A 19102-nucleotide genomic window follows, 5' to 3' on the forward strand; every position below is an offset into this window, starting at 1 on the left:
TTTATATATATATATATATATATATATATATTCACACAACATATAGCGGTGCACCCACTTAGCAGTATTAGATCAGAAAAAAGGCTCTCAGTGGATGTAGTCACTGTTGTTATTTTTAGTGCAATACAGGTGGTATGTTCTCATTCCTCTTTCAACATGATTGCACTTTTAGTCCCAATAGATCTGAATATGCAGTGTGGAGTTGAATTTGTTGTTCCAATGTCCATGGAGTAGGAACAAAGCAAGTCTCTCAGAGCTCTGTGTGACGTCAAAGTTATCTACGGAGTCCTGGAAGGATTAGAATACCTTCGACATGTTTCAAGGGGTACGCAAGAAGATCCTCCCTCCCATCTAGTGTGGCTTTATGAAGGTAGCTTGGGCTCCGAGAGACCCCCTCCCTGCAATGCTTCAGATAAAGGCAAAAAGTTCAATCTCTGAATTTAATCCTGCTGGGATTATTGTGGTAAAGTTTGCTTTCTGATCTCGACATTTTCTTAAAATCGACTCTTCTCCAATCTCTCTTCACTTTTTCTATTGCACACAATGATGAATTATCCACTTTTCCTCCTTGTTTTTCTAGATAATGTTTGGATAACGGATGTCCTTCATATTGTCTTTGAATATTATAAATATGCTCGTTCATCCTAATAAGTAAATTTCTCTTTGTCCCTCCAATCTTTTGACATGGGCAAATGGTACAATATGTAACTCCTTTTGAATGGCAGGTAATGTGTTCCTTAATTTTAACACTATGGGGAAGATTTATCAAAGGGTGTAAATTTAGACCGCTGCAAACTGGCCACAGCAACCAATCACAGCTCAGCTTCCAGCTCTGGTGAACGGAAAGCTGAGCTGTGATTGGTTGCTGTGGCCAGTTTGCACCAGTCTAAATTTTACACCCTTTGATAAATCTCCCCCTATGTGTTCCATCCTGGTTCTTTAATAAAGAATGTTGGACACATTTATCATCATCAGAACATTCTTTTCCCCATGTGTCAGCCCATATAATAGAGTCTTTGCATGTTTTTATTCATCCTATTTTTCTTCCATTTGCTTTGAGTCCCAAAGGATTGCTACAGCCCTAGGTCACCAGACACCACCTCCTCCTCCGCAATGTCTCCAGTCTTCTGCACCAGGCTTGCTTAATTAGATTGTGGACCTCCTACTCTGTTTGCTGGGCGATGTTCGGTGGCCAACTCAACCAGTGTCTGAAGGTGCCGTCACAACCGGGCCTATTTAATGGTCAGTGTGCCATGGATTGCAGATTGTAATTTATTTCCTGAGGTTTGTTTCTGGCTTTACTTTTGACCGACCTTCCTGGATACCACCTCTGCCTTGCGCAACAAATGCTCGACTGGTACCTGTTCCTTGGAGCTGACCCTTGGCTATTTTCCTTGCTGTTATCCTGCTGCAGAGAGGAGTATGTGCTGTGCCATGATTAACAAGAGAAGGAAAGGACAGGTCGTCCATGTTTGTGTTCCACAGATTCCACCTTTCATTCCTCACACACTCTTTCGAAAATGAAAGGTGGAATCTGATTGGTTGCTAGGGGCAACTGAGCCAGTTTCACTTTACACCATGTTTGATAAATCTCCCCCAATTGCTGTAATGTGTATCTGGGTTTGATGAGTAAACCTTTATTAACCCCTCGGGGACACTAGAAAAGTGTGGCTGTGAGGAGGTCATATCAGGTGACACACGTGTCAGTGGTGTATCCAAAAGAGAGAGATGGCTTCATTCTCTGGGATGGATTATGGTGTGATGGAGCTGGTAGCTGCCACAAGCCTTTCTACAATGTTCTATTTCCTTTACAAGGATGCTGGATTGAAAACACGTGTGCTGTAGTTTCAGTTGTCGCAGCTTTGACTCGGATTCTCCAGCGGTTATTATAACAAGGCTTACTTGGGATTCTTTGAAAATCTAATTGCATCAACTAAGTAACTAAAGCCTGTCATGGCTGGATGGATACTGGGGAGTATGTCATGGGTAAGCAAAATATTACCTACATGGTAAGGGAAATACATAGAGGGTGCCTTCACACCTACCGTATCGCAGTAGAAAATCCGCTGCGGATCCACAGCGGATCCGCAGCAGGTTTAACTAAATGAATGAACACAGCATTAAATACGCACTGTCAAATCCGCTGCGGATTTTCTACTGCGATACGGTAGGTGTGAAGACACTCAGAAGGTACGTGCCTAACTTTGAGGGTATGTGCACACTTTAGAAAATAGACAGAAAGCCTGTCTCGGAATCCGCCACTCGCACATACTCGTGGACTGCAGCAGGCGTGCGCGTCTCCGCCCGTGTCATAGACAACATTCTATGCACGGCTGAATTACATTGTCAATCCAAAGAATGAACACGTTCATTCTTTGGACGGACGACGGAATCCGCCCTCTCAAAGAATGGAGTCTATGACACAGGAGAAAATGCATGAACCCGCCGCAGTCCATGAGTGGGTGTGAGAGGCGGATTCTGTGATGGATTTTCCAAAGTGTGCACATACCCTTAGTCTGAAAGATCAGTCTCGCAGAAATTTGCCTACACTAGGATATAAATCAGGATCAGTACAGGATGAGTAATATAATGTATTTACACAGTGACCCCACCAGCAGAATAGTGAGTGCAGCTCCGGAGTATAATACAGGATATAACTCAGGATCAGTACAGGATAAATAATGTAATGTATGTACACAGTGACCTCACCAGCAGAATAGTGAGTGCAGCTCTGGAGTATAATACAGGATGTATCGAGATTGGTATAACTAATGTAATATCAGTAGACAGCGACTCCTCCATCAGAACGGTGAGATATGAGAAGATACTTACACTTTTGTAACATTATTCCAATAGGAAGACAAGTGCTTTATGAAAGAAAACGTTCTTTTATGAAAGTAGAAAATCCATTACGCAATACCTGGTGTTGAAGGTCTTTCCAGCATGTTTAGATGATGATATATAAAAGCCTGGCTGTCGTGCACTGTGTCCATATCGATTTCTTCTTCCTCCGGTAAGCCTGAGAACTGAGGGGTAAAAAAAAAAAAAAAAAAACTATTAGTAATAAATCATTCAGCAGAAAACTCTCTCACCCCATCCACATCCCGCCACTGTTCCTGCACACAGCCCTCTCCTTACAAGCGTATTTACATTAGTAAATTAGCAGTTAATAAATGTCTTCAGGACAGACGGCCACAAACCAGCTAAGAATCCACTGCAGAGAACTAATCCACCTGGCATGCAGAAGACCAGCTACCAGACTATGGTGGTTGTGGCATCCGTATGGTCATAACTTGGGGGAAGACTGAAAAAAAAAAAAATCATCAGAGGCGCTGCCGTTGTGTCACTAATTCTGGTGCACATTTTGTGGCCTGTTTTGGTGCAGAATATGGCCCTTGTGTATTATGTCGAGCATAGAAAAAAGTGGGTGGAGCATGGTGTAAACAGGGCCACATAGGCCATCAGATTTATTAGGATTAATGCTGGTGTAAATCATAGCAGAAACCAAAACCGGCTTAAAGAGGGCATAGACTTTACTGTGCAGAGACTGGCCCAAAGGTGCACAGTGTAAGAGTTATTAAAAAGGCTTAAAGTGTCACTGTCGTAGTTGTTTTTTTTTTTTTTTTTGCAGAAATCAATAGTTTTAACAAACTTTGTAATTGGGTTTATTAGGCAAATCTGCCATTATCTGCATTCAGAGACTTTCCCCAGGTCCCCTCCCTCCGCTCTCTCATCCACTGCTCATTATCAGGAAATCCTGAATCTTTTACATCAGTCAGGCCCTGTGTAACCTATGGAGAGGGCAGGGGGGAGATTAGTCGCCAGCAGAGAACAAAGGATGACACAGCGGGAGCTATGTGAAAGCTTGTATTCAGAGATCAGATAGGTCAGTGCTGACTTCAGAGGAGATAGCCCGGTGATGTAGCTGTAAATTAACTCTTTGTTGTCCTGTTTTGGTGCCTCATCTCCCTCAACTCCTCCCCTCTCCATAGAGAACCATGAGGACAGGGAGGAGAGCTTCAAACTGTTTTTCATGATAAAAATGTATTTTTCTGCTAATAAACCCAATTACAAAGTTTCTTAAAATCGCCCGTACTGATTTCTGGAAAAAAAATTTAAACGACAATGACACTTTAAAAAACAAACAAAAAAAAAACATGGCTGCCTCCTTTCAGAAATGGCTCCACTCTTGTCAGGTCTCAGGTCTTAAAGGGAATATGTCAGCTGTAATTCAGGTTTCAAACTGGTGACACTGTTAGAGAGCTGTTAGGACAAGGAGACACCCAGTACCTGTTATATATCCATCTGTGCTTCCAGAATGTATAAAATGCTTTTATTCTCTGGTACAAAACGAGTCAAAGAGGCTTCGTTAAGCTCATCCATAGCAGTGAGCTGTAACACCTCCTTGCTCCCTCTCCCCTCCCTGCTTTATTGGCACCTGGAAACAGAGTCCCCGCAGGGTCCGGTATGGGGGGTGGCGGGGGGCTAAGGTGTTACAGCCTGCTGCACTTCAGGAGCTCAGGAAAGTCTCAGACTCTTCTTTACTCTATAAGATTATTTTTCTACTTTCTGGAATCATAGACAGGTATTAGATACCAAGGGGTAGATTTATCAAACAGGGTGTAAAGTAGAATTGTCTTAGTTGCCCCTAGCAACCAATCAGATTCCACCTATCATTCCTCACAAATTCTTTGAAAAAATGAAAAGTGGAATCTGATTGGTTGCTACGGGCAACTAAGACAATTCTACTTTACACCTCACTCCACGTAATAGGAGCAGTGGGAGCAGACGGCTGCTCTCTTCTATGGGATATCTAAAGATGGTCCAGGCAGCCCCTCCCACAGCTCCCCGCTTGATATCTGTGCATGTTATAGCACAGACAATGAGCGGGGTCATCTAATACGGCCCTTACTCTGATTTTCATTCTGGCTTCACTGCTGTCTTGATCCTTCTTCAGTACCTGCCCAGGCTCCATTGCCGACTCCAGAGACATCTCTGCTTTCCTTTTCACTCCCAGCAAATGTGACACTGCAATGGACACGGACTCTTTGGAGTCATCCTGAAATATAAGACAAGAGCGGGTGATGTATTATTGCTGTCTGTCTAGAAGACAGGTAACAGATCATGTTGGGCTGTCTGCAATACCAATAGATAATTTCTCTTTCATACTGAGAAAAAAAACATCTGATCAATGGGAGTCTGACTACTGAGATATCGGATTCCTCCTCCCCAACTGCATTATTTTACATTTAGAAACAATGAATCGTTTGCATCGTTTGGACCACATATCTAGTAAATCATATTTCATATTACAGACATCTCCAGGAATATCAACCTGAGTGCAAACTATTGTGTCATCAGCAAACAGACCAACCTTACCTACCAAACCATCTTGTCACTATCCTTACCTACCAAACCTTCTCCTCTATCACTATCCTTACCTACCAAACCTTCTCCTATGTCACTATCCTTACCTACCAAACCTCCTTCTGTCACTATCCTTACCTACCAAACCTTCTCCTATATCACTATCCTTACCTACCAAACCTTCTCCTATGTCACTATCCTTACCTACCAAACCTGCTATGTCACTATCCTTACCTACCAAACCTGCTATGTCACTATCCTTACCTACCAAACCTTCTCCTGTCACTATCCTTACCTACCAACCCTTCTCCTATGTCACTATCCTTACCTACCAAACCTTCTTCTGTCACTATCCTTACCTACCAAACCTTCTTCTGTCACTATCCTTACCTACCAAACCTTCTTCTGTCACTAACCTTACCTACCAAACCTTCTATGTCACTATCCTTACTTACCAAACCTTCTCCTATGTCACTAGCCTTACCTTCCAAACCTTCTCCTATGTCACTATCCTTACCTACCAAACCTTCTCCTATGTAACTATCCTCACTTACCGAACCTTCTCCTATGTCACTAACCTACCAAACCTTCTCCTATATCACTATCCTTACCTACCAAACCTTCCACTATGTCACTATCCTTACCTAACAACCCTTCTCCTATGTCACTATCCTTACCTACCAACCCTTCTCCTATGTCACTATCCTTACCTACCAAACCTTCTTCTGTCACTATCTTTACCTACCAAACCTTCCCCTATGTCACTATCCTTACTTACCAAACCTTCTCCTATGTCACTATCCTTACCTTCCAAACCTTCCCCTATGTCACTATCTTTACCTACCAAACCTTCTCCTATGTCACTATCCTTACCTTCCAAACCACCTCCTATGTCACTATCCTTACCTACCAAACCTTCTCCTATATCACTATCCTTACCTACCAACCCTTCTCCTATGTCACTATCCTTACCTACCAAACCTTCTCCTATGTCACTATCCTTACCTACCAACCCCTCCTATGTCAATATCCTTACCTACCAACCCTTCTCCTGTATCACTATCCTTACCTAACAACCCTTCTCCTATGTCACTATCCTTACCTACCAACCCTTCTCCTATGTCACTCTTGTTACCTACCAAACCTTCTCCTATGTGACTATCTTTACTTATCAAACCTTCTCCTATGTAACTATCCTCACTTACCAAACCTTCTCCTATTTCACTACCCTTACCTACCAAACTTCCTCCTATATCACTATCCTTACCTACCAAACCTTCCCCTATGTCACTATCCTCACCTACCAAACCTTCTCCTATGTCACTATCCTTACCTAACAACCCTTCTCCTATGTCACTATCCTTACCTACCAAACCTTCCCTATGTCACTATCCTTACCTACCAAACCTTCTCCTATGTCACTATCCTTACCTACCAAACCTTCCCCTATGTCACTATCCTTACCTAACAACCCTTCTCCTATGTCACTATCCTTACCTACCAACCCCTCCTATGTCACTATCCTTACCTACCAAACCTTCTCCTATGTCACTATCCTTACCTACCAAACCTTCCCCTATGTCACTATCCTTACCTAACAACCCTTCTCCTATGTCACTATCCTTACCTACCAACCAATCCTATGTCACTATCCTTACCTACCAACCCCTCCTATGTCACTATCCTTACCTTCCAAACCTTCCCCTATGTCACTATCCTTACCTACCAACCCTTCTCCTATATCACTATCCTTACCTAACAACCCTTCTCCTATGTCACTATCCTTACCTACCAACCCTTCTCCTATGTCACTATCCTTACCTACCAACCCTTCTCCTATGTCACTATCCTCACCTACCAAACCTTCTCCTATGTCACTATCCTTACCTACCAAACCTTCTCCTATGTCACTATCCTTACCTAACAACCCTTCTCCTATATCACTATCCTTACCTACCAAACCTTCTCCTATGTCACTCTTGTTACCTACCAAACCTTCTCCTATGTGACTATCTTTACTTATCAAACCTTCTCCTATGTAACTATCCTCACTTACCAAACCTTCTCCTATTTCACTACCATTACCTACCAAACTTCCTCCTATATCACTATCCTTACCTACCAAACCTTCCCCTATGTCACTATCCTTACCTAACAAACCTTCTCCTATGTGACTATCTTTACCTACCAAACCTTCTCCTATGTCACTAAGAAACATGTTAAAAAGAACAGGACCCAGAACAGACCCTTTTGGCCACAACTTGTAACCAGTCTCTGCTCAGAATATACACCATTACCAACAAACCTTCTGATATCTATCCTTCAGCCAACCACAAAGCCTCTGAACTCTCCAGGGATTAGGCCAAATTTCCTCTAACTTCAGCTCTTTATGGGGAACTGTATCAAAGGATTTTTTGAAGTCCAGATAGGCGATATCCACAGCACCACCTTCATCCAGCAGTTTTGTGACATAATCAAAGAAATCAATAAGATTAGTCTGACATGATCGGCCCGCAGTAAAGCCATGCTGGTTTAGAGCCATAAAACTGTTGATTCTTGGGTGATTCACTATCTTCTATTTTAGAAGAGGAGTTTTCGTTGTTTTTACTACTACAGAAGTTATGTTAACTGGCCTGTAGTTACTGGGCTCTTCTCTACTCCCCTTCTTGTGGATGGGTATAATATTGGCAGTTCTCCATCATCAGGAACATCTCCTATTAGGAGGAATTGGTTATACAGATCCGTCAAGAGGGCAGCAATCACTGATCAAAGCTCTTTAAGAACCCTGGGGTGGACCCCATCTGAAGCCATTGCTTTATTCAACTTTAAAAAGGCACGTCTAATGGGAGTTTCTGTTTTCCCTTGGAGTTTTTTGAGTGCACAGAAACACAAGTCATTTTCAGGGGGTCTCCATTTCACATGACCAAACTGAAGGAAAGGATTCATAAAATTTTCAGACAGAAAGGAACAAACTAGAGGAGGTAATACTAGCTAAATTATATACACCGAATAGCTGCATAACAAATACAAATCTGGGAGTGCTGCCTACTTAATACTGGGAAATGCAGGTTTTTGTTTTATACAATGAAACTCCTACACATCAAGCTGGTGCTGTCCAGGCATGATGGGAATTGTAGTTCTGCAACAGCTCGAGGGCTGAAGGTTCCCTACACTGACATAACTTAAAGAGTTTGTCAGGGAAAAATGAATACTTGGCCAGGCGGTCGGAAATGTATACTTACCTGTCCCATTCCCGTTTGCAACGCTGCCCTTGTTTTCTGAACATCCGATGATGGTGCGCTCCCATAGGATACAGCCACTCAGTATAGAGTATGGGAGCATTTCCATTGGGAACGTGATGTCATTGTATGTTTTGAAAACACAGGAGATGGTGCAGAGCGGGCGAACTGAGATCAGAGAGTGGCGGGGGAACAGGACAAGTATACATTACCAACATGTTCCCTGCAGCCTGGCCAAGTATTCATTTTCCTCAGGCAACCTCTTCAAGGAGCACACAAGGTCAGGTTATATAATGCAGGCAACTAGATCAGGGAACTTTCGGCCCTCCAGCTGTTGCAAAACTACAATTCCCATCCTGCCTGGACAGCCAAAGCTTTGCTTTGGCTGTCCAGGCAGGAGGGGAAATGTAGTTTTGCAACAGCTGGAGGGCCGAAGATCCCCCATCCCTGTAATAGATATAGGCAGATGAACATGGTGTCAATGATCAGTGCAGGGCCGTATTTACACAACTGTTACTTAGTAGCTACTATTGATCACGACTCGTGTCCTGGAAATTGTCTGCTTTTTAGTAACTATAAAACTTACAGAAGTCAAATGCAAAAGCGGATTTGGATGAAAGCCTCTCAGCGCTGTAAGTTTGTACTTGGTCGGTGATTTTTTTATTTTTTTTTTGCTTAATACTGCCAAATTCATGGATTATTTTCACAGCTAAGAACATAACATTAAGAGAGATGTGGTGCAAGACATTATAAAGATTTCATTAATCTTACATTGTTCTGAAATCCAGTGACTTGCCCGTGCATGTTGGCATTTGGCAATGGGTCCAGGCTAGCGGTGACCGGCTCTGGAATGATGGTCGGGTTCAGGACGGCTTTTTTTTCCTTCAGATTAAGGACTAATCCAAGCTCTGGCAATGGCAAACATGAAGGTCTGCTAAGGCCAAATAGAATGTGATAAAGGTCTACAGCTCCACATCGCAGACGCCAATCATGGGAGGTACCTATGAAAACATAATAGCGAGTTATTAAAGGGGCATTCTATTCTTAGAGCGTTAATGATACATAGCAAGAGTATACATACACACGTTATATATATATATATATATATATATATATATATATATATATATATATATATACATATACATATACACATACACACTCACCGGCCACTTTATTAGGTACACCTGTCCAACTGCACGTTACCACTTAATTTCTAATCGGCCAATCACATGGCGGCAACTCAGTGCATTTAGGCATGAAGGCAATCTCCTGCAGTTCAAACCGAGCATCAGTATGGGGAAGAAAGGTGATTTGAGGGCCTTTGAACGTGGCATGGTTGTTGGTGCCAGAAGGGCTGGTCTGAGTATTTCAGAAACTGCTGATCTACTGGGATTTCCACGCACAACCATCTCTAGGGTTTACAGAGAATGGTCCGAAAAAGAAAAAACATGCAGTGAGCGGCAGTTCTGTGGGCGGAAATTGCCTTGTTGATGCCAGAGGTCAGAGGAGAATGGGCAGACTGGTTCGAGCTGATAGAAAGGCAACAGTGACTCAAATAGCCAACCGTTACAACCAGGGTAGGCAGAAGAGCATCTCTGAACGCACAGTACGGCCAACTTTGAGGCAGATGGGCTACAGCAGCAGAAGACCACACTGGGTGCCACTCCTTTTAGCTAAGAACAGGAAACTGAGGCTACAATTTGCACAAGCTCATCGAAATTGGACAGTAGAAGATTGGAAAAAAGTTGCCTGGTGTGATGAGTCTCGATATCTGCTGCGACATTCGGATGGTAGGGTCAGAATTTGGCGTCAACAACATGAAAGCATGGATCCATCCTGCCTTGTATCAACGGTTCAGGCTGGTGGTGGTGGTGTCATGGTGTGGGGAATATTTACTTGGCACTCTTTGGGCCCCTTGGTACCAATTGAGCATCGTTGCAACGAAACAGCCTACCTGAGTATTGTTGCTGACCATGTCCATCCCTTTATGACCACAATGTACCCAACATCTGATGGCTACTTTCAGCAGGATAATGCGCCATGTCATAAAGCTAGAATCATCTCAGACTGGTTTCTTGAACATGACAATGAGTTCACTGTACTCCAATGGCCTCCACAGTCACCAGATCTCAATCCAATAGAGCATCTTTGGGATGTGGTGGAACGGGAGATTCGCATCATGGATGTGCAGCCGACAAATCTGCGGCAACTGTGTGATGCCATCATGACAATATGGACCAAAATCTCTGAGGAAGCTTCCAGCACCTTGTTGTATCTATGCCACCAAGAATTGAGGCAGTTCTGAAGGTAAAAGGGGGTCCAACCCGTTACTAGCATGGTGTACCTAATAAAGTGGCCGGTGAGTGTGTGTGTGTGTATATATATATATATATATATATATATATATATATATATATATATATATATATATATCTACACACACACACACACACATATATACATACACACACACACACACACACACACACTAGACATACACACATATAACCCCTCTGCAGATTATAAATGGCTTTTTGAGTATCCGCTGGGGCCAGACTCGCTGTACTTTTATCCCGGAAGCAGGCTGGGCAAACAAAACCGTATTCTGTGCTTTACAGAGGGGAGTGGAGGAGTCAGGGCTGCAGAGCAATAATCCCAGGCCGTGTTTTAACATCTGGCAGCTTGTACGCCTGGCAAGCGCTCTCTCAGCTCCACTCCACCTCCAGGAGAGCAAAGAAGCGATTGGAAAATATAATAACAATAAAGAACCTCAGCGCGCAGCATGGGCACAATAATATACTTGTTCAGGACTGACACACTGCTGAGATTTATGGCTACGATTTCTTACAGAGTCCTCACTGTTCAATATCTAGCCTTTTTTTTTTTTTTTTTTTTTTTTTTTTTAAACAGCAAATAATCAGAATTTCTTTCTTACATGAAATGTATGTTTTCAGTGTTCCTAAGACGTCAGCAGTTTTTATAACAGCACTTTTAAAAGGGGGTCCAATTTTTTATTTTATTTTTTTTTTAAACTTTACTGACATGAACAAGGTACACAAAGACCTGTTAAGAATATAAGGATTAGAAGTGTGGAGTATTTATAACTATCTCAGAAAGTAGATGGTGGACTCTCCTGTGGTGACCAGATGGGAGAGAGAGATATCCCTGTGACTCGGCATCTGTCAGAATAGAAATGGCTTTGTGTAACACTAGTAAGGGGTGTCAGGGGCCTCTCTGCTGCCACCAACATTTGTTTTGGGAACTGTAGGGTTGTCTAAGCACTGGTCACTGCTCCCCCCCACTGTATGTAGTACTCAGGGGGAGACTGCCTGTCACTATAGCAGAGTGACAGCCTCTCTACTGCGAGTGGTGATTGCTATAGCTATGGATAACCTCCCCCCGGGATACTATATATCCTGATAACAATATACAGTACATGTGTGTGTGTGGAGGGGTACAAAGACGCCCCCTGCTCTGTATAACAATGTGCAGCATTGCGTGGTCAGAGCAGAGTAGTGGTGACAAGGGTTTACACAGCCCTGCAGTTCCCGACACAAATATTGATGGCAGTCCATTGAGTGGCAGTAGTGATGGGAGACACTGGCCTCTCAACTGTGTGTGTGTGTGTGTGTGTGTGTGTGTGTGTATATGTGTGTGTGTGTGTGTGTATAATAAATAATATTTATTTTATAGTATATTTATTTAAATGAAGTTATGTTACAAAGTGATATAACTTTATTAAAGCAATGTATTTGCAAAATACAAAACAAAAACTGTTCCCCTTTAATACAGGATGCAACTCAGGATTCAGGGTAAGGGTCCTATTACATTAAATAGACATAACGATCATTGGCTGATCGAGTCTTTAGGTCCAGACAGCTAAAATGATCGGCTGCCATCTGTGCATCGCTACATGTAATAGAGATGTACGGCTGTCGATTGAATAAACTGTGATACATTACCTCTCCCCTTACTTCTGCCCTCTGCTTCCTCCCCAGTGCCAGGGCTGTAGCTTCAAAGCGGTCTCCGAGCTGACAGGCCACTGAGCCAATCACTGTCGAGGACCGCTATTACCAGTGATTGACTGAGCTGCCTGTCTGCTCAGAGACCGCTTTGAAGCTACAGCCCTGGCACTAGGGAGGAAGCAGAGGGCAGAAGAAGCGTGGGGAGGTAATGTATACAGTTTAGTGCAAAGGCTGCAAAGCCCTTGCTAAATGATCATCGAACCATATAATAGGCTTAGTAAAAGAGTGCTAGATCAGTGCTCTTTTACATTATTTTTCGGCCCGTCTAATAGGACCCTTGTAGGAAGTAATGTTATGTATGTACACAGTGACCCCATGAACAGAATAGTGAGTGCAGCTCTGAAGTATAATACAGGATGTAACTCAGGATCAGTAATGTATGTACACAGTGACACCACCAGCAGAATAGTGAGTGCAGCTCTGGAATACAATACAGGATGGAACTCAGGATCAGTAATGTAATATATGTACACAGTGACTTCACCAGCAGAATAGTGAGTGCAGCTCTGGAGAGTAATACAGGATGTAACTCAGGATCAGTACAGTATAAGTAATGTAATGTATGTACACAGTGACTGCACCGGCAGAATAGTGAGTGCAGCTCTGGAGTATAAAACAGGATGTAACTCAGGATCAGTATGGGATAAGTAATGTAATGTATGTACACAGTGACCTCACTAGCAGAATAGTGAGTGCAGCTCTGGAGTATAAAACAGGATGTAACTCAGGATCAGTATGGGATCAGCAATGTAATGTATGTACACAGAGACCTCACTAGCAGAATAGTGAGTGCAGCTCTGGAGTATAATGCAGGATGGAACTCAGGATCAGTACAGGATAAGTAATATTTTAAGTCAATGAACTTGTAATATGAAGCTTTAAGGTGGAGGACATACATTTTAGAGCACTGGGCCTTTAAGCAGTTAGCAGATAATATGAAGCAGACTTTGTCAACTTTTAAAATTTTCTATCTGGGCAGATGCGTTCTTTTAAAGAGGAAGTTTATACTTCTTGCCACGTGGTTTCTAACAAGATTCAAGTTTTCACGATGCGACTGGGGCTCAAATATCCCCTTCACATATTCTGTAGGAAACCTGAGCAGGAAACCCGGGCGAGTTCCCCCAAGGGGGCCTCAATGGCTAATTCCCCCAGCAGTCTGTGTGTGGTATCCCCGGGGATCAGCAAAGTGCGCTCATATACATGTGCCAGGAGTTTTCTCTTCTTCAATGAATGGCTCTCAAACAAGTGTTTACACTGGATGGATTCACAGGGTGCATATTAAGTTTTATTCAACTTCGCTAAAATTGAGAGCAAGGAAATCTGAGGCCAGAGTTCTCAGAATCATCTATACACTTGGTGCAATATTCCTTAAAATGTATTACCACCACTGAGGATCATTTATAGGAAAGGGAAAGAGAGACATAAAGATGTCAAGAAATGTACTGAATAAATTATATTACTTATTATTTTGTAATCCCAAGTTATATCTCCTGGTGGGGTCACTGGGCACTTACATTGATCCTGGGTGACATCCTGTATTATACTCCAGAGCTGCACTCACTATTCTGCTTGTAAGGAAACTGTGTAAATACATTACTGATCCTGAGTTACATCCTGTATTATACTCCAGAGCTGCACTTGCTATTCTGCTGGTGGGGTAACTTGGTACATACATTACTTATCCTGTACTTATCCTGAGTTACATCCTGTAATATATCACAGAGCTGCACTCACTATTCTGCTGGTGAGGTCATTGTGTACATACATTACTTATCCTCTACTGATCCTGAGTTACATTCTGTATCATACTCCAGAGCTGCATTCACAATTCCCTATATATACATATATATATATATATATATATATATATATATATATATATATATATATATATATATATCTATATCTATATCTATATATACATATATCTATATATACATATATATATACATATATATATATATATATACATATATATATATATATATACATATATATATACATATATATATATATATACACATATATATACACATATATATATATATATATATATACACACACATATATATATATATATACACACACATATATATATATATATATACACACACATATATATATATATATATACACACACATATATATATATATATATATATATATATATACACACACATATATATATATATATACACACACATATATATATACATACATACACACACTGTAAAACAATGTGATAGAAGAAAAAAAACAACTTTTTGTCTTACTAGTATACATGTTGTGATATGTGGATTGTAATACCACACACACACACAACCTGAGGACAGGGGTGGCGCTGTTTTTGAAGGAAAGCAGCTGTTTTTTCTAACCCTGGGGAACCCCTTCAAAACGCTTGTACCTGCAACGGCCATGAAATGAATACTAGCAGTGCAAGGTACTGAAAATGTTTTTCAGGGATATGCTGCAGTATATTGCATCTCCGCTACGAATATCAGCGCTTGTCTATTATGGGGTTATAGTCCTCGGTATCATTTACCTGAGTTCATGAGTTTCCAGAGCTGGTCGACCAGAGCTTCATTACATAACGGAGACTCCACGTTCTTGGTGAATGGCGGATTCTTAAACAACATGTAAAGGATCTTGTGCCTGAAAACAAACACAATTCATCATCTAAAAGAAGTAATCTTAATCCAGTAACTAAAGAAAATATTTATCCTGGAGCGCGCTCAGCGACTACATTGTTATAGAGATACAGTAAATGGAACAAAAGACCAAGAGGTCAATAAACAGAGGGAAGCCGAGGCCGTGCAGATACAGACTCCTCACACCGGTGCCCGCTGGACGGGTGAGATGGTGGGGTCACACTATATAGCAATGAGGCCTGTTAACTCCTGAAGGACCAGGCAAATCTTCTTCTTCTTAGAATGTTGTTTTTGTTATTCAGAGGGCATGACTCAATGACACACACCTTGGTGTCTGCCGGATATATGGTACTTATTATATTTACTATCTTGTCTATCAACTTTCCCCAGGAAAGGTAATGAACATGTAATCGTTGGATGGAGGTCCTTAAATATCCCCACCAGGTCCATACACACTGAATGGAGCAGTGACCACACCATTTAAAAGGATGCCCCACAACTGCTATTTTATGCAAAATGCCCTGTCTCCCCATCCCATTATATTTACATATCCTCTCCCCCATCCCATAGTACATACATATCCTCTCCCCATCCCATTGTATTTACATATCCTCTCCCCCATCCCATAGTACATACATATCCTCTCCCCATCCCATTGTACATATATATATATGCCCTCTCCCCATTCCACTGTACATACATATCTTCTCCCCATCCCACTGTACATACATATCCTCTCCCCATCCCACTGTACATACATATCGTCTCCCCATCCGATAGTACATACATATCCTCTCCCCATCCCACTGTACATACATATCCTCTCCCCATCCCATTGTACATACATTCCCTCTCTCCATCCCACTGTACATACATTCCCTCTCTCCATTCCACTGTACATACATATCCTCTCCCCATCCCATTGTACATACATATCCTCTCTCCATCCCACTGTACATACATATCCTCTCTCCATCCCACTGTACATACATATCCTCTCTCCATCTCATAGTACATACATATCCTCTCCCCCATCCCATAGTACATAAATATCCTCTCCCCATCCCACTGTACATACATATCCTCTCCCCATCCCACTGTAAATATATATGCCCTCTCTCCATTCCATTGTGTATACATATCCTCTCCCCATCCCATTGTATTTACATATCCTCTCCCCCATCCCATAGTACATACATATCCTCTCCCCCATCCCATAGTACATACATATCCTCTCCCCCATCCAATAGTACATACATATCCTCTCCCCCATCCCATAGTACATACATATCCTCTCCCCATCCCATTGTACATATATATGCCCTCTCTCCATCCCACTGTACATACATTCCCTCTCCCCATCCCATTGTACATACATTCCCTCTCTCCATCCCACTGTACATACATATCCTCTCCCCATCCCATTGTACATACATATCCTCTCTCCATCCCACTGTACATACATATCCTCTCTCCATCCCACTGTACATAAATATCCTCTCCCCATCCCACTGTACATACATATCTTCTCCCCCATCCCACTGTACATACATATCCTCTCCCCATCCCATAGTACATACATATCCTCTCCCCCATCTCATAGTACATACATATCCTCTCCCCCATCCCATAGTACATACATTCCCTCTCTCCATCCCACTGTACATACATATCCTCTCCCCCATCTCATAGTACATACATATCCTCTCCCCCATCCCATAGTACATAAATATCCTCTCCCCATCCCATAGTACATACATATCCTCTCCCCCATCCCATAGTACATACATATCCTCTCCCCATCCCATAGTACATACATTCCCTCTCTCCATCCCACTGTACATACATTCCCTCTCCCCATCCCACTGTACATACATTCCCTCTCCCCATCCCACTGTACATACATATCCTCTCCCCATCCCACTGTAAATATATATGCCCTGTCTCCATCCCATTGTGTATACATATCCTCTCCCCATCCCATTGTACATACATATCCTCTCCCCATCCCACTGTATATATATGCCGTCTCCATCCCATTGTGTATACATATCCTCTCCCCATCCCATTGTACATACATATCGGCTCCCCATCCCACTGTATATATATGCCCTCTCTCCATCCCATTGTGTATACATATCCTCTCCCCATCCCACTGTATATATATATATGCCCTGTCTCCATCCCGTTGTGTATACATATCCTCTCCCCATCCCACTGTATATATATGCCCTCTCCCTATCCCATTGTACATACATATCCTCTCCCCATCCCATAGTACATATATGCCCTCTCCCCATCCCATTGTACATACATATCCTCTCCCCATCCCACTGTATATATATATATGCCCTCTCTCCATCCCATTGTGTATACATACCCTCTCCCCATCCCATTGTACATACATATCCTCTCCCCTTCCCACACTTTATGACCTCTATCCTTACACAATGACATCAGGAACAAAAATGGTTAAGGAACAGAGGAATCAGTTGCACAACCCAAATAAACAATGGCCATGTGTACTAGATCTGAAGACACTTTGGAGGCCATGTGAGAGCTAAGTGTCTGAACTCTACATATATATATGAACAGGCCATTAATTCCCGCAATGTCCTGAGGGACTGTTATGGTTAGCGTTGCCATCGCTGTAAACAAGAACAATACAAACCCCAGTCCCTGTGTTGTCACGCTGCTGACATGCTAAATCAATGGATGGCCTCCCATCTGTAGCGTCCTGTAGACAGATCTGTTCAGTCACCGACAACCTGACAGATCCGCGCTGATACTCATGACAGCTCGCAATTCACAGATCCTGACAGAAGTCGCCAACCTTTAGTGACAAAAATGTGCCAAGTAACGATGGATGGTCTTTATAAATTGGTGGTTGGAAGCTCTTCCATAGTTGTCTACAAAGTTTAATTCCTATGAATGGAGAGACATTGCACAGGCATCATCCACTGCTCCACTCACTGTCTTTGAGACTTTGGAACCTTTCAGCGCACTGAACTCTGCTATATTCAGAATGTATAGTGTATACAATGTATAGTTGGTGGTAGAGCATGTGCACTACCCACCCATTACCTCAGGGGACAACTGTCCCCCTGCTCCATTTATTCTTTATAAGCTTCCAAAAACTGCTACATTTGGAAGCTCTAAAAAGAATGAATGAAGAAGTTGTATTCCACTTAAAGGGAATCTGTCGGCACCCGGGCCCTACCTGAGGTGCTGACAGTGTGCTGTAGCTGGGAACTTTTGGTAATTTGTCCATGGAGTGGATTATACACAATCTCAGGTCTCCTACTGTAATGACGAGTCAAAGAGGAGTTGTAGTTCAGCGTTTGTGCAGTACTCACCTCACCACTCCTCCCTCTTCTTTATGAATAATCAATGCTGCCCGGCCTCCTGCTCGCTCAGTCAGTATCTACCAATAGAGGACTGATTTGCAGTCAGATATAGCTGAAATTCCCAGCCTATGTTGGAACTGTGGTCTAGGAGTAGGTAACCTGTATAGAAACCAGCAACAGTTTGTTTTCTTTGGTTCGAATCCCCTGATGGAAATTAAATAATAGTTTTTTTCTACTTCTCAACACTGTATTAAAAAAAAAAAAAAACTAAACTAAACTTTGGACCTGATTTTGAATTCAGTGCACTGATGGAAATGAAATATAGTTATTTTTTTTTAATTTTCTCATCATTGTGTTGAAATAAACTGAACTAAATTTGGACCTGATTGGGAATTCTTTGCACTTTTAAAAATGATTCCATAATGAGAAAAAAATAAATAAAGAAAAAAACATTTTAATTTTCATGAGGGGGA

The 19102-nt window shown here is 42.1% G+C and overlaps 1 protein-coding gene across 2 annotated transcripts in view; it reads right to left on the reverse strand.

The window, feature by feature from the left end:
- TAF2 (TATA-box binding protein associated factor 2) overlaps positions 1–19102 on the reverse strand; it is an 81873-nt gene that overhangs the window by 5571 nt on the left and 57200 nt on the right. Inside the window, exons 22-25 of one of the 2 annotated variants that reach the window (XM_069957162.1) lie at positions 15177–15286; positions 9378–9607; positions 4961–5059; positions 2921–3026 (exon numbers count right to left, since the gene is read on the reverse strand). In XM_069957162.1, the coding sequence (XP_069813263.1) occupies positions 2921–3026; positions 4961–5059; positions 9378–9607; positions 15177–15286 (545 nt within the window). Of the gene's footprint in view, positions 1–2920; positions 3027–4912; positions 5060–9377; positions 9608–15176; positions 15287–19102 lie in introns of both variants that reach the window. The other variant, XM_069957161.1, reaches the window with a different exon arrangement.

Source organism: Dendropsophus ebraccatus, chromosome 2 (assembly GCF_027789765.1).
Source record: "Dendropsophus ebraccatus isolate aDenEbr1 chromosome 2, aDenEbr1.pat, whole genome shotgun sequence".
Taxonomy (NCBI): domain Eukaryota; kingdom Metazoa; phylum Chordata; class Amphibia; order Anura; family Hylidae; genus Dendropsophus; species Dendropsophus ebraccatus.